This window comes from Chiloscyllium plagiosum, chromosome 28 (assembly GCF_004010195.1).
Source record: "Chiloscyllium plagiosum isolate BGI_BamShark_2017 chromosome 28, ASM401019v2, whole genome shotgun sequence".
Taxonomy (NCBI): Eukaryota; Metazoa; Chordata; class Chondrichthyes; order Orectolobiformes; family Hemiscylliidae; genus Chiloscyllium; species Chiloscyllium plagiosum.
The window spans coordinates 6,681,256-6,706,427 of record NC_057737.1 but is presented as its reverse complement, the minus strand read 5'-3'; the positions used below and the strand labels follow the sequence as shown (position 1 = coordinate 6,706,427).

Genomic DNA, 25,172 nt, shown 5'->3' with positions numbered 1-25,172 from the left:
GCTGGCTTGATGGTGAGGTTGGGATTAGTGCAGAGGGATTGGAGGGCTGCGCGTTGTGAGGGTGAGAGGTTGGAGTGGGGGAGGGGGGTCGACAGGTTGAGGCGGTTAATGTCCCGGCGGCAGTTGGAAATGAAGAGGTCGAGGGCAGGTAATAGGCCAGCGCGGGGTGTCCAGGTGGATGCAGTGTGTTGGAGGGGGACGAAGGGGTCCTTGGAAGGTGGGCGGGAGTCCTGATTGTGAAAGTAAAATTGTGAAGATGTTACCTAGTATGGTGACGAAACATCTGAAAACGAACCTTCCAGCTTAGTGAACAAATCTACATCAGAACCTCAACCTGAGCTACAAATCTTCTCAAAACTTGCTATTGAACATTTTCCTAATTTATTTTTCAATATAGCTTATGATATTGTGAAAATTGTTTTTGTAACCAGGAAAGAAACGTGGAAGCAGTACGCAGTGCAAAGGATGAACGTGTCAGAGAGATTAGGAATGCTGTGGAAATGATGATTGCGAGACTGGACACACATCTGAAAAACAAACTTATAACTTTAATGGGTACAGTATACATCTTTTGTAGATATACCAATAATTCGAGACTTAATGATTTCAAAATATGTTTTCTTGGTGCGGTGTATCCCCTGTAACTGCTTAACTACATTCCAGGAATGGGAGGTCTGTTTGTTACAGTTACAAATGAGATGGGTACAAAGCAGCCAGAATGCCCAGGAGATGAATGGCGCCTTCCAGTGGCCATCTTTAGACCCACCCATTGCCCATAACCAGACCGAGTGACTACCTGCCATCTGGGGACACAACTTGCTACCTTCAGATACTTGAAATATCTTGGTGGTGTTCCTTTTGCTGGGTAGAGATGATCTGTGCTGAGAGCAGAGCCCTTCTCACTCTACTGTACCAGTAGTGTCAGCCTTGTTGCATTGTAGGCTCTCTCTTAAGGAAATGTGCATTTCTGGATGAACTCTCTCAAAGTAATCTTGATAAAATCTGTAAATTTCTGCCAAGGGGATAGACATTTAAATATAATCTATCTCTCTCTAGGTCAGAAAACATCATTGACTCAGGAGACTGAACTGCTCGAGTCACTGCTACAGGAAGTAGAACATCAGGTAACCAAAGTGGCTGAAGAAAAATGAATTATGGGGCTCTTGGGTTCATAATTACTGAACTTGGCAGTTTTACCAATAACTTATGATAGATTGACCTTTTGATAATATATCATAAGACTAAAACTAATTATTGTAGAGCCAGCTGGTAAGTGTACCAGCAACAAGATATTGAATGACACAGATTAAGAATGTCGGATATTCTGATCCCAGTCTGTCCTGAGTTAACTGCATTAGTATTGGTGGTGCTACAGCTGGCTTTGGCAGCTATTAAGGTTAAGAGATATATGAAGTTAGAACTGTTTGGCTGTTAGTGCCACTATGATAATTTAACTTACTGGTACTTTCTGGGTATTTACCTGCAGAATGGTCACCTGAGTGAGGTGCAAAGTGCAACAGAGCTTCCTACACAAATGAAAAGACAGAGTTCGCGGCTCACACCTCATAAGTTTTCTTATTTTAAGTTGATATTTATAAATCTGATTTTAAAATGAAGTCTGGCAGATGTTTTTGCTTCCATACAGCTGCGATCCTGCAGTAAAAGCGAATTAATTCTGAAAAGTCAAGAAATTCTGCTAATGTTCCAACAAGTCCATCGTAAACCCATGGCTTCATTTGTCACAACACCTGTCCCACCAGACTTCACCAGGTATTATAAGACAAAAACGCGGAAGTTGGAAATCTGATGCAAGCAGAAAATGCTAACAATACATAACCAGTCGATAGGCAGCTCGAGCATAAAAACAAAGGGTGTAATACTTTGTGTTTTAACAATGCATTGCTAATAATACACAGCAGATGGAATTTTGTTTCTATCCCACAGTTTGCAGGTAATTTAATTGCTAGTTTGGTGTTATTGTCTATTATTTGATTTTTCTCTCTTTCCCCCACCCCATATTTATTTAAAATAATTCTGTTTGTTTTCAGTTCTGGCATAAGGTGCGCAGGTTCTGACTAAAGTGTATTTTCAGCAGTTTAGATTTGAGTTTCACAAAGTTTTGTGTTTTACCTTGGTTTGTAGCATGGTTCAGTTTGGTATTTCTGGTTGATTTAATGGGCAAGTTGAGAGAGAAATTTATGGGCTTGAAACACCATGATGTCAACAAATATATTAAGAGCTGTTTTAATTTTTCTTGTCAAATGCAAAGTGGAGAGCAGCTATTACTCCTCAATGGCATTAGGAAATTTGGATATACTAGTATCCCGTTTTGTTCAGTTTAAGAAACATTAGAACACCAGTGGCCACATTTGGTATTATTCATGTGCAAGTGCTTGTTCCCTGTTGTTATCCGAATGTTTGAGTGGGCGTCTTTAATCTTCATGTTAATTACTTTATGCAACTTCTTGGCAGCTGTAACTTTGTATCCTGCACTCTGTTCTGTTACCCTAATTCACTTGTACCGTATAATCAGCTTGTAAAGCACTTAAAACGACAATTTTCACTGTATCATATATTTGTTGACATCATGGTGTTTCAAGCCCATAAATTTCTCTCTCAACTTGTCCTTTGAATCAACCAGAAATACCAAACTGAACCATGCTACAAACCAAGGTAAAACACAAAACTTTGTGAAACTCAAATCTAAACTGCTGAAAATACACTTTAGTCAGAACCTGCGCACCTTATGCCAGAACTGAAAACAAACAGAATTATTTTAAATAAATATGGGGTGGGGGAAGAGAGAAAAATCAAATAATAGACAATAACACCAAACTAGCAATTAAATTACCTTGCGTGATAGTAATAAGCAAGAAAAGCAGGCAGATCTGCATAAGATCTAGATTCACTTTATGGATATTTTCAATCATCTTGTTCAGAGATATCATAACAAGCCTTTGGAGTATGTGGGTCTTGAACTCAGACCTTTTTTCCTAGAGGTAGGAACGCAACTATTATACCACAAAAGACTTTGTATTCACTTTATATGATATACAGTTTCCTTTGGATAATTAATAAATGCTATTTCAAATAGGCAAGTGCTCTGTTTAAGAATCAGTTTAGGCCTGTGATGCCCTTGATGTACGGTGCAGCCTTTGAATGGCTGATAATGGTTCAGATATCTTTTGAAACTTTCTGAAGGCTATCGCCAGATGTTATCACATTTCTTCTCCTGCTGGTGTGCTCCCTGCCTAAGTGCAAATCTGCATTTGGAGCTATGCTCATAAATTTAACCTTACTGTGTGGGATAGGGTGCACGGAGGGAAGATAGTATACAGGTACCCCATTTTAATTTGAGATTGTATAAAATCCACTCCTAACCATTTGGGACTAAACTATGCCAATACTGGAAAGAGTTAATTGTTTTGCTGCCCTTTTAGACAGCAAATGTTTCAAACAAATGAAAATGCATTTCTGCTTCAGAAATAATTTATTTTATTTGATTGTCATAGGACTTGTAAGAATTTTTTCAGCATGTTTCCAGTGCAATGCCAATAATAGTATTGCCTCATGTCTTGTTAAAATCTCTTAAACCACAATTGTTTTTCCTCTATCGAGAATATTTGAGAGGTAAGGGGGAAACAGAGGTCTGGTGGTATTATTGCTAGACTATTAATCCACAGACTCAGGCAATGTTCTGGGGATCTAGGTTCAAATTCTGCCTTTGTAGATGGAATTTGAATTCAATAAAAATCTGAAATTAAGAGTCTAATGATGATCATGAAACTGTTGTCAATTGCTGGAAAAACCAGTCTGGTTCACTAAGGTCCTTTTAGAGAAGGAAACTGTTAACCTTACCTGGTCTGCCTTATATGTGACTGCAGTGTGGCAATTAGGCATGGCCAATAAATGTGGCTTAGCCAGCCGTGCCCACATGAATTAATTTTTAAAAGTATAGTGAATAGATCATTGACATACATATAAAGGCCTGTCAGAATAGTGAGGGAGTTCTACTTTTAGTTTATGTCAGTACAGCTAAGTACTGGTGAAATTTTTACATCCTCTTGTCAACTCAACAAACTGGATAACTGCAATTTCGCTTGTAAATTTCATTTTTCTTTTCCTTCTAGTGAACTGGTTCCTGCTTATGACTTCAGTACATTTGTTCTGTCAAATTTCAGGTAATTTTATACTGTACTTTCTATTAAGAATAGTTTGCAGTGATTTGACACCTGTAGTATTTTTTTAAAAACTCAATTTTTTTGTGGATGGTGGATAAGCTGTTCATTTGGCTTAGATTTGCTCATCGTTCTTCAATGGGTTTTTGTGCTGACTTGCTGTGGTTAGAAAGCCATTTTGAAAAATATCCCTATATAGAGTTTCTGGGACCAGTACAAACAGGAAAGGTGACTGTGTATCTCAACCAGTCCATTTGATGAATCCTTACAGAGGCATGCAGTCTGAACTAGGTAGGGTGAATTTAAAATATTTAATATGAAATCATGTAGCAGACAATATGGAGTGGGGGGAAGAAATGCAATTAAGAGACAAGATCTTTATTAAATAAAATCTGAAATAATGGACTGCACGTTTTGTTGTAGTTTGTACTAAAAGCAATGACATTAATTAAAGTTTATCACGTTGTTTAAGAATGACTTTCACCAGAAAACTCCTAAAGTCTTTTTGTTAAGTATCTATCCTACAAATGCTAAGAGTTCACACCCAATAACATGAGCCACTGTTTTTTCTGAGAGATACTGTTAAAGCAAGGTTTGCGGACGAGCACGAGAACTCCAGACAACAACATTCTGATTTCTGCATCATTCTCCATGAGTGCTGGAAGTTGCTGTCTCATCTACACTCAGTGATAATCAGCAGTTGTCTCCCTGTTCTTTTACTACAAAATCTGGAGCATTATTGTTTGTTGTACTTATAAAATCATGATATAAATTTAATTGTTTTGGTCATTGTGACTTGAATAGGACTTTAAATCAACTCCAATTCCATTTATTAAAATAATTTTTATTTGGACCTGTCATCTAGCAGTGATTTACAATCATAACATCAGTGGGTGAGATAATGGAATTATACTGTTCTAGGCCATGCAGCTGCTGATTCGAAAATCAGACTTGGTTTAGTAATTAAACTGAATTTTGTCCCTTTTTTTTCTTAGAAATTGTTCTTTTGTGTGTATGTATAAGCGCTCATTTTGTAGACAAATGTTGAAATGAGAAATAGCTTTGAGTGTCATAAAACCTTAATAATTAAGTGTTTGGCTAAAGAATATATACAAAATCTAGCTAATTCTAGATGATGTTTGAGTAAGGGAAGTTTATAAATGTAATAAACTTCCTGCAGATTTTCTGTTTAATTCTAGATCACTAATAGATGCTACCATCTTTTCCTGTGAACTGATGTAATTAATTATTAGAATCATGGAATTTTGCAGTACTGAATGAGGCTTTTTGACCATTGTGTCTGTACTGGCTCCTGAAAGAGCTACCCAGATAGTTCCATTCTCCAGTCCCAACAACTCTGAGTAAAGAGATTTCTCTTCATCTCACTCCTCGTCTCTTGCTGACAGTCTTGAAATTGTGACCCATAAATACTAACATACCAGCTAGTCAAAACAGAATATCCTTCTTTACTCTGCCAAAACTGTTCATAATTTTGAACACCTCCATAAGGTCACCTGTTAATCTTCTCTCCTCCAAGGACACTAAGGCCAATTTCTCTAATCTTTCCTTGTATCTAAAATCCCTTACTCCTGGGATCATTATCTTGAATCCCCTTTGAACTGTCTCCAGGGCTTTGACGTCATTCCTTAAATAAGGTGCTCTGACCTGAAGACAAATGTGGTCTGACCAATGATTTGTAGAGGTGTAGTATAATCTCCTTTTATATTCTCTCCCTGTATTTATAAACCCAAGAATCCTACAAACTTCCTTACTTGGTCACCTTCAGAGAATTATGTACGTGAACCCTGAGCTCCCTCCGATCCTGTATTGCCCTCAAAGTTGCACCATTGACCCTGTATTATCTCTCTCTGTTTCTTTGCCTAAAATGTATTACCTCACATCTCTGCATTGAAATTCATCTGCTAGGTGACTGTCCATTTAGCCACTTGTCAATGATGTCACTCAGCATCGTCCTCATAATTCACTGTTCTCTGTGGCTCAGTTTCATCTACAAATTTAGAGATTTTATTTTTGCTCAGCACCCATTTCCAAATCCTTTTATATAAATCAGAAAAAGCAAGGGTCCCAACCATGATTTCTGAGGAACACCACTTTCAATTTGTCTCTAATCTGAGAAATCCCCAACTATACCTACCCCTCTGTTTCCTATCCTTTAGCCAACTTCAAAACCATGCTGCCAACGACCCATCAGTCATAAACATTTCTAATTTTGCTTCTGAAAATCCAGATGTACAATCTCCATAAAACTACCCTTATCGATTGTCTGTGTCACCTCGTCAAAGAGCACAATTAAATTTGCCAGACATGACCTGCCCTTAACAAAGCAATGTTGACTGTCTAGTATTAACTTATTTTTCTAAGTGCATATTTACCTTATCCAATATTATGGCCTCCATCAATTTTTCCACTATTGATGTCAAACTGACAGGTCTGTAGTTTCCTGATCTATTCTGCATGTTGATATGTAGTTGAACTATATTTAAACTGACTGATGAAGTCTATTTTAACGGATTTTAATTGACAATTTCTCCTCTCCTGTCATGATCATTGTAATAAACAATTCCTTTTTAATCTCCAATAAACTTCAAAGTGCTGTCTGCAGTTACTGAGATGAGACGCTGGGTGGTGCTTGACACCAGGTGTCGTGCTACTGGTCCAAATTTTATGGAAATAAACCCTGGTTAAATTTATGAAAAAATCATTTTATCATAAGAGAGCTATCAGTGTTTTAAACTCCTTTGAAACCAGATTTCACATGCTGGTGTATTTTTTTCCATTTTTGTAAATTAACAGTCACATTGCAGGCTATCACTATAAGCTTTTGTTAATAGTACACTTTGCCTATAATTGTGGCACCTGCATCCTATCTCTCTTGCCGCATGATGCATAAGCATTAATGATTGGATTGGCTTGGTCTCCGATGCTAAATGCTGCTAAAAGTTAATATGTTTAACACTAAGCAGCCTCCTAAACTGTTTATTGAATTAAGCACCAAATAGGACAGAAAAATGCAACCCAGAATAACCCAGTAGTGCAATCATAAAATATGTACAATGTCTCCTTTTAAAGTACTCTGATATTATTTGGTGCGATACTGCATATTACAACATCTAGATCGGACAGCTGGTCAGTACTCCCTCGCAGGAAGTTGCACCTTTTTCAGGCAGAGAGGAAACGTGCAGATACACATTTTCCCCTTGCTGCCTGTGCTTATGAAGACAAATTAGAGGTAGAAAAATGAAAGTAAAAGCGTCAACAGAAGCATATTAACAATCCTGCTTCGCCATTCAATGAGCATATGCTGATCTATGGTCTAACTCCATATATCTGTCTTTAGACCATAATCATGTAATACCTTGCTTAACATTAATTTTGCTTAACAGATTTAACAAATTCTAAACATCTCCCACGTTTAGTGTATGGAAGTGCTTCCTAGCATCTGTCTAAATGGTCTGGCCCTACTTTTTAGGCAATGAGCCCTAGTTTTAGAATCCTTATGTAGTGGAAATAGTTTGCCTTTATCTTTACTTATTTTTTTCCTGTTAATATCTTGAAGAGATGTTATTATTGTTCTTAAATATTTAAAATTGGAAATAGCTATAAAAATTCTCTGAGGTTTACTGTTGTGTTCCCCACTTAAATCGGGTACAAATATTCCTGTTTAAAGCCTCTTCGAATTGCACACTTTCATTTGGGTGTTTGTGTAAGTTTTTGTGTTAGTGTAATTAGTACACATCCACCAAGAACTACTTTCTAACTGCACATGCTCAGTTTGTTTTGCTTTTAAATAATTCCTGCCACTTCTCTTTCCATTCCCTCTCTCCCTCCTTAGCTGCTCATTGTTTCTTGCTTGCCATTATTTGCCCCCTCATTTTCTGCCCCTCCCCTGAGCCCTCACTGTGCATCAGGGGGTGGCAAGTAGGAATGAATATTGAAAGTTGAGTAGAGTGTGTATTGGCGGGGCGATTGGATTCCAGCAGCTAATCAGTGCTAATTAAGAATGTGTTAATTAGCATGTTAAGGATAACCCAACCTTACTACATGGTTTCCTATGGGAGTGATTTTTGTTGAATGTATTTTAGTTTGATATCTTTTTATTTCAGAAATTATTGGGGTGCTAAGTAAGGGATAGCTGTATTTAACATTCATTTAGTAATGAATCAGTTTTGCAACTTTATTAAAATTGAGTTGTGTTATTCATTTTAAAATTTGTTTGAACTTTATTTGGCCTTTTGAAAGAAATTTTGAAGTTTTCTGAACTTTAACTGCTTTACAGCCCAGTTTCAAAATGGTTATGTTATAGACACCTTTTTAATCTGTTTCAATAGCACTTTGCGTCAACGTGCAGACCCAGTGTACAGTCCACCTCTGCAAGTGTCTGGACTTTGCTGGAGACTGAAGGTTTACCCGGTGAGTTTGGAAGGCTGGGTTTGTGACTATTTCAGGGATGGCAGGAGAAGGACAGGGAGGCTTTGTTAGAATGAACTTTGAGCCTAAGTTTTAAGACTTTGTAACAGATTTGCAGTAATGGTAGAAAACTCTCATGTATCACAAAAACAATTCTTTGAATTGAATGTTAGGGAAGGGATTGAACAGTGGTTGTGTTGAAGCGGCACCGTGGTTAGCACTGTTGCCTCACAGCGCCAGGGACCTGGGTTCAATTCCCGCCTCGGGCAATTGTCTGTGTGGAGTTTGCATGTTCTCCCCGTGTCTGCATGGGTTTCCTCCAGGTGCTCCGGCTTCCTCCCACAGTCACAAAGATGTGCAGGTTAGGTGAATTGGCCAGACTAAATTGCCGATAGTGTTAGGTGAAGGGGTAAATGTAGGGTTGCTCTTTGGAAGGTCGTTGTGGATTTGTTGGGCTGAAGGGCATGTTTTCATATTGTAAGTAATCTACTCTAATTAATTGGACTGAAAACAAACAGGGCAAGGACAATCCACAAATTAGTGACAAATTTTCGAGTGGGTGCTGAAACGGTACTTCTAGTTTTGACTACAAGTTGAAACTGAGTATATCTATTGGAGCCTACTGTAGCCCCTAACTGAGAATGTCATTCTTCATGTGTGCACCTGCAGATTTTAGAAATCTTACACTCCCGCATCTGTTATCCCTCTCTGGCAGATGCAAAACAATACACGCTCAACCAGCGGGATTAGCAAAATTTAGAACGTTGTCCTCCCTGGCAGAGACATTGAGACCTCTTGGCTGGAAACGCCTTATCCAAACCATCTATGGAATTGTACTACGGATGTAGGCTGGATGACTGTTTCAGCTGAGCTACTGAATGGATAATAGTTTTAAAAGCTATCATTTAGTAAACAAACCTACAGAGAAATGTATAAATAATCAACAAAAGTAGTTTAATCTGGCATAAGGAATGGCTTTTCCAATTTCATTTATAAAAAATTGCGTTGAATATAAATTTTTGTTTCTTTCAAATGCTTATGTGGTGTAACAAAATAGAAGAAAGCCCTGATGTTTGGGTGGACTTGAAATGATTTTGTCTATTTAATTAAAAATATCACTGCAGTTCAGAATGGATTGATTTTAGTTATAGTGTATCTTTTTTGAGTTTATATTGAGTGTGAGAATGAGAGAGAGAATAATATCTGAATGCATGCATCAAAATCTGCAAACATTAAATTCTGTATTCTATCCTAGGATGGAAATGGAGTTGTGCGAGGCAATTACCTGTCAGTGTTTCTGGAACTCTCTGCAGGACTCCCTGAAACATCTAAGTATGCAGATACTAAAATTATTTTGCATATGAAATTGATTGCTCTTCCTTTTTCATACTGTTCAATTCCAGCATTATTTCTGATTTTTTTTTTAAATGACTTATTCTTCATTTTTTTTTCTCATCTTCAACTGGAGCATTTTAAAGCAAGTTGTTGAGTTCACTTGGAATTTGTGCAGTTCTTCTCTTCCTTTGTTTTTTCCTCCTCTCTTTCTCACTCACCGCATCTAATCCACTCATTTTGCTGGAAGTGATAACTGCTGCTCGGGTGTTTGCAACCTCTCCTGTTCCCAAAGTGGCCCTTTCATCTGTGAGCCAACTCGGCCGTGTCAGCTTAATGTTCAAATGCTGACTATCTAAATTTGAACTCTCCAAGCACATATACCAGCAAAAAAATCATTGGTTTGTGATTGTGAGCTGTAATCCTTTTCACTTCTGTTCATGCAGTAAACATCAGCTAATGTACTTTCCCAAAGGGTTTTTGGAACATTTTCTGATAGAAAGCGGATAAAAATTTAAAACGCATACTGTTTGTGTGTGTTTGTCTTGCTCCAGCAGAGAGGTATGATGAACATAGTACCACATTGTGGTTTCCTGCACTGTAAATTAATCATGGCACTAATTAAAAATGCAATATTCTGATCTGTTTGAATAGCACATCATACTGCCCAAGCAACTGGAGAGTTACCATCGCATTTATAAGCAGTTTTCAGAATGTTGCCTACTGATCCGAACCTTTCGCATTCTCAAATTTGTAGCAAGGTGGAAGATTCTGCTTCTCTGATTTATTTGAAATTTGACCTGTCTTATGCAATGTGCAAGGAAGGAGATTACAAGTTGCAGAAATGAACTTTTCTTTGCTCTCTTAAGAGAGAGGGTGAGGTCATGTTATCAAGCTGAGAATGCTCTGGGCATATTGATAATTGAATGTTACCCTCCACTAATTCCTTGAAGGCTGTCAAGGAAGACTGTCTTCTGAGATAAATAAAAAATACTAAATTCTGAAAACCTTGAGAGTAAAGTAGATCTTGGATTCTGACTAACTTGCTGTGAGTGTACAGTTTTTTTTTTAAATTTTGTGCTCTAAGTTGTCTGGGATCAGCCATTCGATAAATAACGAGATCTGAACTGTTCCTTTTTGGAATCTTGAGATTAAAAGTCATTTCTGATTCTTTTTATTCCCATGATGGTCTAGTTTTGTTCATGTAGCCTGAATCTAGTTCTATTTTATCAACTCTTTCAGGATTTTCTTTTCACCCTCTGTTTGTATGTTACGATTACAGTTTTAAATTTTCTGGTTTTCATGCTGTCTTCCAAAGAATCAAATATAACAAGTCTTGACTTTACATCTTGCTTTCTTAAGATTCCTCCTGTATGTATTAGAAACCTCACAGCTGTTTTAACCACTGATGTGTGTCTTTGCATATTTATATCTCTCTCCATTTGTGAAGTGAAACTCTAACCTAATCTAAATTGAATACAGCATTGTTAGTAGTCTTCCATAGGCTGTTACAAAGCCAGCATTTGTCATCCTTCCCTAAGTTCCCTTGAATTGAGTGGTTTCCTAGACAATTTCATCAGACCAGGGTAAGGCTGACAGATTTCTCTCCTGAAAAGACAATCGTAACATTAGGTGGAGTTTTACAACAATTAATGGTAGTTTCATGGTCACCATTACGGAGACTAGCATACCCTGCCATAATGCTCCAACAGTCCTTACATTAATAAGATTGCGTTTGGTTCAGTTTTGATAGCCATTAGATAAACCATATGGAAATCTATAATCTGACACATGGTGAAGCTGCAATCAGCATTCCCTCTAATTTTCTTGTTGGCTGTATGAACCTCCATAGCCTGTGCGCCTCAGCAAGTTCAAGAACCAATAATCAATGAGTCAGTGCCATGATTGGTGTGCAGATTTATTTAGTCATGGAGGCAGGGGACATGACTGAAGTATTAAACGAATACTTTACAGTTGGTCTTTATCAACGAGACTCCTGCTTCTCCGGCCATGGTGACAGGAGAAACCTATTATTGGAAGGTTCAAAATTAATAGGAGGTAGTGTTGGATAGACTGCTGGTACTTAAAGTTGACGGTAAAAAAATTGGCTGAGTGGTCAGAAACAGTAATATTAATGAATAGATGTTTTATTGGCTAGAGGATGGTTTGTTGTGGAGTTCCCCAGAGGTTTGTATTGGGACATTTTGCTTTTTCTGAATATATGTTAATTATTTAGGGAAAGTATCATTATTTGTGGATGATTTGAAGCTTGGAATATTGTAAACTATGAGGAGGGTAATGTCGAACTTCAGAAGGACAAAGACAAGTTGGTGGAGTAGGCAAATAGGTGTCAGATGATGTTCAGTGCAGAGATGCATGAGGTGATGCATTTTGCTAGGAACAGCATAGTCAAAATAGAGGGTACATTTCTAAAATGAATGAAGCAGAGCGCCTTGGGTGTATATGTGCACAGATCATTTGAAGATGACAGGACACATAGAGCATATGGTATTCTGGGCTTTATTAAGAATGCAGAGTACACAAGCAAGGAGGTGATCCTAAGCTTGTTTTGGAAACTTGTTAGATCTCAGCTTAGCATAATGTATACAGTTGTGGCCATCACATTATAGGAAGTTTGTGAACACAATGGATAGAGTGAAGAAGAGTTTTTTTTTAACAAGAATGATTCCGGATAAGAAACTTCTTTGGAGGCTAGATTGAAGAAGGTGGAAGTCTTTTTCTAGGAGGGGAGAAGGCTAAGATGAGATTTGATAGTTTTGAAAATCACATGGGAGTAGATGAGTGGAAATGTTCCTGCTCCTAAGAATCAAAACTGTGAAGGCAGAGAAATAAAGTGATTTTGAAAAAGAGGTAAATATTGTCTAAGTTAAAAACCTTTTTCATGAGTGGTTTGGGTCTGAAATGCACTGCCTGACGGTGTGGTGGAGACAAGTTCAATTTATGCATTCAGGAGAGTATAAGATAATTATTTAAACAGCAAGGGTATGGGGGAAGAGTGGAAGCAGGAGAATGGAACTATTTCATGATGCACATTTGAGCCAGTGCAAACTCAATTGACCAAATAGCCTCCTGTGTTTATGGTATATCTGTCATTCTGTAATTCTATCCCCTATAATTCTGACACAATATCAAAACACTGATACTTCTGTCCTAACTTGTATCAAATACTGTTAGCCCAATGCTCATGTAATTGTTCAATTCAACTGTGATCTGATTAAACAGGGCCTTAATTTTAACTTGTACTTTTTGAAATCCCAAAGTTCTCCACCCCAGCTTCCACCACCACCATCTCTAATCTCCAGCAGCTATGCACCCCTTTAAATATCTATGCTATTCTAAATGTTGCCTCTTGAGCATCCCCAGTGTCGGATGCTTCACATTTAGTTGTTTCTTCACTCCCCTGGGCACTAAACTCAAGAATACTCTCCTGTAATGATTGTAACAAGGTCAGCCAGGTGAACTTCATGAAGTCATGCTGTACAAAACTCTGGTGTGGTGGCACTTGAGAGTATTGCATACAGTTCTGGTCACCACTTTATGCAAAGGATGTGGAAACTTTGGAACGGGTTTAGAGGAGATTTGCTAGGATGTGGAGGGAAGGTCTTATGAGGAAAGGCTGAGGGACTTGAGGCTTTTTTTGTTAGAGAGCCGAAGGTTTAGAGGAGACATATAATCAGAGGGTTAGATAGGGTGGATAGTGAAAGCCTTTTTTCTTGGATAGTGATGGCTAGCACAAGGGGACATAGCTTTAAATTGAGGGGTGATAGATATAGCACAGATGTCAGAGGTAGTTTCTTTACTCCGATTAGTAGAGTTGTGGAATAGCCTGCCTGCAATAGTATTAGACTCGCCAACTTTAAAATAATTTAAATGGTCGTTGGATAGACATATAGATGAAAATGGAATAGTCTAAGTTAGATGGGCTTCAGATTGGTTCCACAGGTTGGCGCAAATCGAGGGCCAAAGGGTCTGTAATGCACTGTAATGTTCAATGTAATTTGAGTCCCCTGATTGGGCACCAGATTAGCAGTCCCAGTCAGAGAGTCCAAACTGACAGATAAGAACAGTAATGTCAGACATCCTGTTCACTCAGCTGGCTGATGGAGCTGGATCAGTGTCAAGGACTCTCCACATGTGAATCGAGGGTGACCAGATACTCGCCTCAGTGGAATTAATTTAGTGGCACGCTCCTGAAGAAATTCACTCACAACAGTTGTCTTTGAATTAGGATAAGCATTTCTGGCATCATGTCATTACTTGGGAAGCTTGACCCATTTGATCCTGTGATTGAGGATTGACCCCAGTATATAAGAAGAAAGCGCTTTCTTTTCTGGGCAAAAGCCATTGGGGCAGATTAAGAAGCAATGATGAATTCTCCTGATAGCTTGTGGACCCACAGGATTTTTTCAGTTATTAGGAGCCTAACCATACCTGAGACACCAGATACTAAAACCTTTCAAGAGTTGACAGATTTAGTTAAGAAATATTATGACTGAAGCCGCCTCTAATTCTGAGACGCTATCAGTTTTATTTGGTTGTTCAAGAGTCTGGAGAATCCATATTCGATTTTTGACTAGGTTAATGTGGCTGGCAGGTGCATGTGACTTTGGTTTAACCCTTAATGAGATGCGGAGAGATTCCATTTATTGTAGCCACATGTACCTAAGTACAGTGAAAAGCTTTGTTCACAAGCAGTACAGGCAGATTATGGCAAGTAAGGACATAGAAATATTAGGATGCTTAGACAGAGTAAGATATAGAGGGTACACTGCACAAGAGGTGAGCAAAGCAAGATCAAAATTATTTGAAGTTAGAGAGTCCATTCATCAGTCTAATAATAGCAAGGGAGAAACTGTTCTTGAACCAGTTGTGTGTGTGTGTGTGTGTGTGTGTGTGTGTGTGTGTTCAACTTCTGTGTCTTCTGCCTGACAGAAGAGGTTGAAGGGGAGCATTACTGGGGTGGGAGAGGTCTTTGATGCTGGCAGCCTTTCTGTGGCAGTGAGAACTATAAACAGAGTTCATGAATGGGAGGTTTGCTTCCATGATGGTCTGAGTTATGCTCATAGCCTTCTATGGTTTCTTACAGTCCTGGGCAGAGCAGTTGCCGTACTAGGCCATTATGCACTCAGTATATTTTCTGTGGCCCATCTGTAAAAGCTGGTGAGGATCCTTATGAACATGCCGATTTTCCTAAGCTGCCTGAGGAAGAAGAGGCATTGTTGTGACTTCTTGACTGTCACATTTACGTGGGAAGTCCAGGACAGGTTACTGTCACTCCCAGGAACTTGATGCTGTCAACACTGTCGACCTCCACTCCACTCCATTGATGTAGATTGGGGTGTGTTCTCCTCTTTTCTTTGAGGTCAATAATTAGTTATTTTGTTTTGCTGACATTGAGAGAGAGGTTATCATTGAACCATGACACCAAGCCCTCTATCTCCTTTCTATATTCTGACTCATCATTGTTCAGTATCCATTCGACCACAGTCATTTGGTATATGCGATTAATGTTGCAACCATGCAACAGTACTTACTAGCTTAAATCAAACTAACTGGACTTCAACCACTGCACTTGGCTTTTATCATTGGAAAATGTGGCAAGCGGAGCATGAGTTGCACAGTATTCTGTTGGAAGTAGACATCCTTATCAGTCCAACTGAGCGTGGCGAATGGCACTTGAGTGAAGGCAATTGCATAGACTGTCTCAGGACATATCCTGAACAGAAGGACTCTGTCAGCTCACAGCAAAACCCCAAAACCAAGCCAATTTGCAGATTAGAGACAGAAAAAGACTTCAACTAGACGTAAGAGAACTCCTCGGCCAATATCCAGGAGAGTGCACACCCTGGAAAGTCCACTGATATCTGGTTTGGAACAGTTAAATTGCTCAGCCGCATCCAAATCCGAACAAATCAAAATAAACGTCTGGTTAAATAGTCACTCGATTCGAATGGAAATCAATACCGGTGCAGCTGTTTCGCTGATCGCAGAACCAGTCTTTAACAAAATTCATTCGGAATTTAAGTTTGCGCAAGACCTCTGCTAGACTAAGAATCTATACCAGGTAACCCTTACAGATTATAAGGGTACAACTTTGGTTTCGGTCTCTTATGAGAAGCACCTGGTTCAGTTACTGCTGATTGTAGTAAAAGGCTTAGCCCAATCTTGTAGGGTGAAATTGGTTGAGAAAGATTCATCTAGATTGGTTCAACATTTTCCGATTAGAAAATAGCTGCCTGAGTCAAGTCCTATAACCTGAACGTTTTTCAGGAAGGTCTCAGGGCTATCAAAGGAGCCAAGGCCATCTTGCATGTTGACCAGGAAGCAATTCTGCAAGGCCAACCCAGTACCATTTGCTTTTGGGGCAAAAGTAGAGGCAGAAATCAGAAGGCTGGAAAGCTTAAGAAGCATCAAATCAGTCCAGTTTGCTGAATGGGCAGCACTCGTCGTACTGATTGTGAAGCCTGGTGGATTGGTTTTTCTTTGTGGGGATTTTAAACAAACAATAAATTGCTTTATGCAGCTGGATAAATACTCAATCTCTCACATAGAGGATTTTATATGCAAAGCTGGCGTGGATCTGTTCTTCACGAAGCCATGTGTACTTGCAATTGTGGTTAGATCAGGATTCCCAGATGTATGCTACAATTCATACCCAGAAGGATTTGTACCACTATATGAGACTGCCATGAGGGGTGTCGTCAACCTGTGCTATTTCTCAGCAGACAATGATGCATATTTTACAAGATCTGCCCCAGGTTGCCATTTATCGAGATGACGTGCTAATAACAGGGAACATCAATAAGGAACACTTAGAGAATTGGACATAGTCCTTAGGTGTTTTTCCCAGGTGGGTGTGTGCCTTAGGGGGAAAAAATGCGTTCCAAGTGATCTACTTGGGCTACAGAATTGACAGGACCAGGTTATATCTTTTGGAACATAAAGTGAGGGTGATCAAAGGTGGCCTGGCTCCCATGTGTGTACTGGAGCTTGGGTCTTTCCTTGGGCTGATGAATTATTATAGCAAGTTCATATATAATGAATGCTCTTCATCCAAGCATTTTTTGCATCAACTGTTTTAAAATAGGGTCAGCCTTGGAAATGGTTGTGTAGTCTAGCCATATCTATCAGGGAAGTGAAGAAACAGCTATCATCCTCTGAGGTAATACACTGTAATCCCAAGCAAGATCTGGTATTCACATGCGATACCTCCTTTATGACAGCAGGTAGTATTAGCTCATAAGTGGCTCAATGGAGAGGTCTGCCTAAAGGTGTATGTGTCCAGGACTTCGGCTAATGCAGAACCTAAGTACGCCGAAATAGAGAAAGAAGGTTTAGTAGTCATATTGAGTGAGTAAGTTCTACCAATAGCTTTACGGACATAAATAATATTAAGACCAGAAACTTTTGCTAGCTCTGTATAGAAGACAAGGCAGTGCCACCCATAGCCTCAGGCTGAATTCAGTGGTGGGCTCTAATGCTAAGTGCATATAATCACAAGTTGAAACACCGACCAGAAGGCCACTTCACAAACGTGGATGCATTGAACTGCCTCCGGCTGGCAGATACGCAAGCATTGGTACCACTACTGGAAGAGTCTGAAATAGTTTTAAGTTTTCTGGACACAATTACAGTCACAGCTGACAATATCAGACTTTGGACATAGAATGATCCAGTCCTAGAAAAACTGAAACAGCTGGTGGTGATGGGGCAATACCAAAGGACCATCGTAACCGGTGCTGAAACCTTTTTCGGACCCAGAGAGACCAAATCACAGAGTGCATTATATTGGGGAGCGAGAGTGATTATTCTGAGCAAAAGTCACTGTCAGATAATAACTGAACTCCACCAGGGTCATGCAGGGGTTTTCAAAACAAAAGTGTTGCCAAGAAGTTATGTCTGGTGGCCTAGATTGAATGCAGACTTGTGTTGGTGGGGCAGTACCCAGAGTGCCAACAACGGCAACAGTTAGCGTCAGCAGCTCCCTTCCGTTCATGGAAATGACTGGGTAAACCCTGGACTCGGTTACACATCAACTATGCAGGTCCTTTCATGGGCTTAATGTTCTTTGTCATTGTGGACACCCACTCCACGTGGCTGGATGTGCATAGGGTTCATTCTTCGAACATGGGGATGATTTAAAAAAAAAGCTGTGTGCCTCTTTTGCAATACATGGACTGGAAATGTTGGCCACAGATAATGGGCCATTGTCTACCAGCAGGGAATTTGAGTATTTCCTAAAGTTGAATAAGGATAGCTCCATATCATCCAATGGTCTAGCAGAAAGAGCAGTCTAAACTTTGAAGGCAGGCTTAAAGAAACAACCTACAGTTTCACGAGATACCACACTGTCCCAATTCCTATTTGATTATAGGACCACCAGTCGTGCAACTAGAGGGATAGCTCCAGCAGAGTTGCTAATGGGGAGAAGAGTAGAGAGTGTGGTGCTGGAAAAACACAGCAGGTCAGGTAGCATCCAAGGAGCAGAAAAATCGATGTTTCGGGCATAAGCCCATCATCAGGAATGAGGCTTGTGGGCGGGGGGGGGCTGAGAGATAAATGGGAGGGGGTGGAGTTTGGGGAAGGTAGATGAGAAAGTGATAGGTAGATGAGGGTGAGGGAGATGGTGGTAGGTCGGATAGGTGGAGCGGATTGGTGGCAAAGGTGATGGACAGGTCAGGAGGGCGTTGCCAAGTTGGAGGCTTGGGACTAGGATAGTTTGGGGTAGGAAAATTAGGAAACTGTTGATATCCACATTTTATCCTGTGTGGTTGCAGGGTCCCAATGCAGAATATGATGCGTTCTTCCTCCAGGCGTTGGGTGGTAACGGTTTGGCAGTGGAGGAGGCCCATGACCTGCGTGTCCTTGACGGAGTGGGAGGGGAAGTTGAAGTGTTCAGCCACGGGGCAGTGAGGCTGGTGGGTGCCGGTGTCCCAGAGATGTTCTCTGAAACAAACCTGTCTGCCCGATGTAGCGGAGACCATATCGTGCAACGGATACAGTAGATGACATTGGTAAAGGTACAGGTATGTTTCTGTCAAATGTGGAAGGATCCTTTTGGGGCCTTGGACGGTGGTGTCGGGAGTGTTGTGGGCACAGGTTTTGCACTTCCGGCAGTGGCAGGGGAAGATGCCAGGAGTGGGATATAGGCTGGTGGGGGGGGGGGGGGGGGGGGGGGCATGGACCTGATGAGGAGGTCATGGAGGGAATGGTCTCTCCAGAATACTGATAGGGGTGGGGAGGGAAATATATCTCTGGTGGTGGGGTCCATTTGGAGGTGCCAGAGGATGTTATGATGTATGCGGAGGTTGGCACCAATTCCACCTTAGAAAATCTCAGGTGGCCTCCTTTCTCCAGGATCGCAATTTCCCTTCCCACATGGTTGACTATTCCCTCCAGTGCAACTCCTCCAGTTCCCGTACCACCGCCATGGAACCGCACCCCACCCAACACAACAAGGGCAGAATCCCCCGGACCTTACCTTCCACCCCACCAACCTCTGCATACATCACATCATCCTGCGCCACCTCCAAATGGACCAATCACGAGAGATATATTTCTCTCCCACCATTATCAGCATTCCGGAGAGACCATTCCCGCTGAATTACTCTTCAGGTCCATGCCCCCCCCCCCCACCAGCCCACACCCCACTCCTGGCACCTTCCCCTGCCACCACATGAATTGTAAAACCTGAGCTCACACCATTCCCCTTACCTCCATCCAAGGCCCTAAAGGATTCTTCCACATTCGACAGAAATTTTCTGTACCTCTACCACCGGCCTTCTGCCCTGTCCATCACCTTTCCCATCTATCCACTTCAGTAACACCCCCCCCCAACCTATCACCTTCTCCCTCAACTTCATCTACCTATCACTTTCTCAGCTACGTTGCCAGCAACCCCACCTTCCTCCCATTTAGCTCTCAGCATCCCCCAGTCCACAAGCCTCATTCCTGATGAAGGGCTTATGCCCGAAACGTCGATTTTCCTGCTCCTTGGATGCTGCCTGACCTGCTGTGCTTTTCCACCACCAGACTCTCAAATCTGATCTTCAGCATCTGCTGTCCTCACTTTCCCCAATGGGAAGACCCCACTGCGGGTTAAACTGATCTTCCCGGACCTGGGGGTTAAGATGAAACAGCATCAGGAATGCTAATGCCTGATACATGTCTCTGCTAAATGAGAGGGGTGATTTGGTTCAGGGTGTGAAGTTTGGTGTAGGAACCACTGGAATGGCCCTGCATGATTACATGTCATGGTCGACACAATGTCATGTCCAATGATGTATAAAGTTCAGGTATGTGCGGCAGTCCTGAACAAGCACATTGACCATATGAAAGCTGCAAACATGCAAATAGTGCGGAATCAATATGTGTCTGGCTTCTTGACTGACTTTTCAACTGTTCCAGAACCCATGGGTTCTCTGTCTCTGTCAAAGGTTGAAGATACGTTGGAATTTGAGATGGACACAGTAGAAGTTGCCACCTTGCTGCCTTTGCAGCCTTAAGAGAGTAAAGTTCTACTGAGGTGCTTTGGGTACAAGAGGCGAGTTACTGTGTGTTATACACCACCCATATCAGACGCAGGAACCTGACCTGGTGCTAAAATGCCCCAGGAGGAGCTACAAAACACAAGAACTGGCCTATGTCCTCTGACTCCAAGGGAGAGGAATGTAGTAATTGTCACAAGGTCAGCCAGGTGGACCTCATAGAATAAGTTCCCTGATTGGATCAGATTAACAGCCCCAATCGGGGAACAGTAGCCGACAGGTAAGAACAGGAGTATTCACACCTGCACATACACAACATGGGTGCTGGGGAAAAAATAAGCACTACTGCAATTAGGCGGTAGTGTGGGGTTTAAAAAAAGAGAGAAAAAAATAGAAAGTAAGAGCACAACTCTTTTGAAAAAAAGAAGAAAAAAAAACAGGAGTATTGGACATCCTGTTCACACTCAGAGCTGGCTCTTGGGGAACTGATGTCAAGGACTCTCCACATGTGAATAAAGGGTGACTTGGTGACAGGAGTTATTTCACTTCCCTCCATCTCCCTGCTCTCTAAAACCTATCTCTTTAGCCTGTGTTTTGGTCATTTGCTCGAAGACCTGCTTGCATGTCCCAGTGTCAAGTTTTATTTTAACCTATTTTTCTAATCACCCTGTTTAGCGATGTTATTACACTCTGGAGCTGGTGGGATGTGAACTGCACCTCTTGGTCCACGAATGGGGACATTACCACTGTGCTACAATAATGCCTCTGAAATGCCTATGGACAAGCAATTACATTTAAAGATATATAACTTGATTTTTACAGTCATGCAGCATGAGAATAAATTAATTGTAAGAAGGAAAATGCAAATGTATACTAAATTACAAATGGTTTTTCTCTCAGAATTGGTTGTGTGATTATAAACAGCTTTTCTTAAAAAAAAATCCTTGCATTATGATTGACTCTGACTCTGAACCCAAAGATTATACAAGAAATATTCTAACAGTAGAGTGTAGTTGAAATATTTAAAATTCTGAAGCTTTTTTGTATTTTTGGAAATGCTTGTAAAAATCTAAAGACAAAATATTTATTCAGACTTTAATTTTGACAGTTGACTAAGGAATAATAAAATTGAGTTTTTTAAATCCTTAATTTTAGAATTATTTCCATTAAACTGCAAAATGTTTGTGTTACACACAAACTTACGTGCTGTTTGTTCTCTGCTCTCTATTTCTAGGTATGAGTACCGCGTGGAGATGGTTCATCAAGCCTCTAATGATCCAACTAAAAATATTATTCGAGAATTTGCTTCTGATTTTGAGGTTGGAGAATGCTGGGGTTACAATCGTTTCTTTCGATTGGATCTTCTTCCCAGTGAGGGTTACCTGAATATGCAGAATGATACCTTGGTGCTCAGGTAATCAGTGTTTTGTGTATTTCATTTTCATCACTTCCTCAATAGTTTTCAAGTTATTATAATTTGAGCTGATCAGTCTGTTGAATTCTTGAGTAAGTCCAGCCTCTGGAGGAATTCAGTTTTGATTCATGTGCAATCCCTAATCAATGCAAGAGCTCTCAACCAATAAGCTAGACTTCTCATAGACGTTTGCAGCACAGAAGTGAATCATTTGGCTTTGATCCTTCAACTAATGAGGGGGGAACCTACCTTCCCATCCACCCCATCGATGTCCATTAAAATCTTGTATACTTCCTCTGAAGTCCCTGGTCAACCTTTGTTGCTCCAAGAAAAACAACCCCAGCCTATCCAAACTTTCCTCGTTGCTTAGGCCTTCCAGTCCAGTCAGCATCCTGGTAAATCTCCTCTGCAGCTCTCTAGTGCAGTGACGTCCTTGCTATAATGTGGTGGTCAAAACTGTATGTGGTGGTCTAAACAACACTTTGTGCAATTTTAGCAAAACCTCCTTGCTCTTGTTTTCCATATCTTTGCTAATAAAGACAAGAATACCACCTGCCACCTTAACCACTTCATTTACTTGCTCTGTTACCTTCAGGTGTCTGTGGATATGCACACCAAGGTGTCTCTGACCGTCATTTAAGGGTGACTGTAATTCAGAAACCCAGCTAATGTTCTGGGACACAGGTTCTGATCCCACCATGGCAGATGGTGGAACTTGACTTTGATAAAAATCTGGAATTAAGAATCTAGTAATTAGACAAGATTAGATTCCCTACAGTGTGGAAACAGGCCCTTCGGCCCAACAAGTCCACACCGACCCTTCGAAGAGTAACCCGCCCAGACCCATTCCCCTACCCTATATTTATCCCTGACTAATGTACCTAACACTGTGGGCAATTTAACATGGCTAATTCATCTAATCTGCACATCTTTGGATTGTGGGAGGAAACCGGAGCACTCGGAGGAAACCCACACAGATGCTGGGAGAATGTGCAAACACTGCACAGCCAGTCACCCGAGGCGGGAATCGAACCCAGGTCTCTGGTGCTGTGAGGCAGCAATGCTAACCATTGAGCCACCGTGCCGCCCTGACCGTGAACCACTGTTGATTGTCAGAAAACCCATCTAGTTCACTCCTGTCCTTTAGGAAAGGAAATTGCTGTCCTCACCTGGTCTGACCTATGTGTGACTTCAAACCCACAACAATTTAGTTGACTCTTAACTGCTCTCTTGGCAATTAGGGATCAACAATGAATGTTGACATAGCTAGCAATGTCCGCATGCTATGAATTAATTTTCTTTTTAAATTCATTGTGTCATCCCTTGACTTTTTTAGCCGTCCCCAAGCATGTTATAAATGTTGCATTCATTCAGATACAGAGCCTTTAGTTTTGTCTTTTTGTCCCCTTTGTAATACTCAGTCTTGACAGTTAGCGTACTCTTAGGTTTATTTCTCTCTGTCCTTTCCTATCATTCACTGACTTTTTTTGTTTCTCATTACAAATGTGCTGTCCTGCCTCGACTCTACTCCTTGTTACTACTTAAACTCTAACTTGATTCACCCTCTGATACCACATCACAATCTTTAGTTTAAACTGTTTGTGCTTCACTAGCTACACTGCTCAGTAGCACACCAGTCCCAATGGAGGTCAGGTGCACATGATCCCAAAAGTACAAATCCCATTTTCACAGGTGATGTACCTGTGCTCTGTGAACCAGAACCCCATTCTCCCACCTGTCTTTCAATCATGTATTCATTTCTCTAATCTTATTTTCCCTGTTAAGGTTTGCAAAAAGATTTGTAGCTCGGGTGCTGGCTGTCATAGTTTTGGGTATGTTCATGAGCTGGGAAGTTGATTTGCATATACTTTGGTCCCTGTCTAGGTTACATCTTCAGTGCTGTAGAGCGTCCTGTGAAGCGCAGCTGTACTCTCTTCTGGAATTTATTTGGTTCCTTTCCTGCTACTTCTGGTTGCTGGTTCCAGCTGTTTGTTGTACTGACCGGTATATTGGGTCTAGGTGTATGTGCTTGTTGATGGAGTTGGTGGATACGTGCCATGTTTCCAGAAATTCTTTAGCTGTCCTCAGTTTGGCTTATCCTATGATGCTTGTGTTGTCCTAGTTGAATTTGCGATCCATGTAATCTATTTGTGGCTACTAGGTACAGCGGGACCATGGTGTTTAGTGGCGAGTTGGTGTTCGTGGATGCAGATTGCTAGTTATCTGCCTGTTTGTCCTATATAGTGTTTCGTGCAGTCTTTGCATGGAATCTTGTAAATTATGTTAGTCTTGTACATTATGGGTATTGGGTCTTTTGTCCTGGTGAGTCGTCATCTGAGCGTGGCAGTAGGTTTTTGAGTTGTCATGAATCCCAGTGGTCAGACAAGTTTGGTTGTCAGTTCCAAGACGTTTTTTATGTAAGGTAGCGTTGCTAATGAGTTAGGTGGAGGCATGTTCTCGTCACTTTTTGTCTGTTAGGCATCTGTGGGTGGAGTTGCGGAGTATCTGTTCTTGGCGAATACTCTGGAGGTGTTTTTCTTCCCTTCGTAGGTCGGGAGTGCTGCAGTGTGTTGTAGCCCTTTTGAACAGGATCCTAATACAGCTTCTTTTATGTGTGTTCGGGTGGTTGCTGTTGTTGTGCAGGACATGGTTGGTGTGTGTGTGGCTTTCCTGTACATTGTTTTTTTTGTGGTGCATTCTCTATGCCAATTTGGTTGTGATTCAGATATTAATGCAGAAATTGTTACCTTTTTACAGTTTTGCTTTCTAGTTTAGTGTCTAACTTCTCGTAGTCCCTCAGCAGTTCTACCTAATAGAAAATGTCAGCATTGTCACAGCTAGTCTGCTCACAGTGTTAAAGGGAAAAGACTAGGTTTTTTCGTATTTTCTAACATTTTTTAAATATGGATCTGCATGATTTGCCAGCAGTTTGTTTTTAGTCACCATTGTTCTTTGTGTTCCACTGTTACCTGTTTTCAACTGAAGATGGCAGTATTTATTTAGATTTGTGTTGTCCTTTCTTAAAATTGATTTTTAAGTAGATTTGAGGCAAATGACAAATCTATCTTTTTATGAATAAACACTTCCTGGATTTTAGTGCAGAAATTAATCACACAATTTGAACTAAAGTGTATACCTGGAATGGGTTCAAACAAAAGACAGTTCCTCAGTAAAGGTCATTGCAATAACTTTGTTTAAAATACTTGTCTTTAGGATGAGAATGTAAATATGGCCTTGCAATCAAACTGCTGCACAAGAGTTTGTAAGAGGGAGCTTGAAATTGCTGTTCAAATTCACTGATGAAGTGTGTTT

The 25,172-nt window shown here is 40.6% G+C and overlaps 1 protein-coding gene across 3 annotated transcripts in view; it reads left to right on the top strand.

Moving 5' to 3' along the window:
• Window positions 1-25,172, top strand: part of trim37 (tripartite motif containing 37) — a 103,636-nt gene that overhangs the window by 33,552 nt on the left and 44,912 nt on the right. For all 3 annotated transcript variants that reach the window (XM_043718165.1, XM_043718163.1, XM_043718164.1), the window contains 7 exons: window positions 432-555; window positions 1,057-1,124; window positions 1,646-1,770; window positions 4,131-4,181; window positions 8,528-8,609; window positions 9,862-9,938; window positions 21,681-21,860. In XM_043718165.1, the coding sequence (XP_043574100.1) occupies window positions 432-555; window positions 1,057-1,124; window positions 1,646-1,770; window positions 4,131-4,181; window positions 8,528-8,609; window positions 9,862-9,938; window positions 21,681-21,860 (707 nt within the window). The remainder of the gene's footprint in view (window positions 1-431; window positions 556-1,056; window positions 1,125-1,645; window positions 1,771-4,130; window positions 4,182-8,527; window positions 8,610-9,861; window positions 9,939-21,680; window positions 21,861-25,172) is intronic.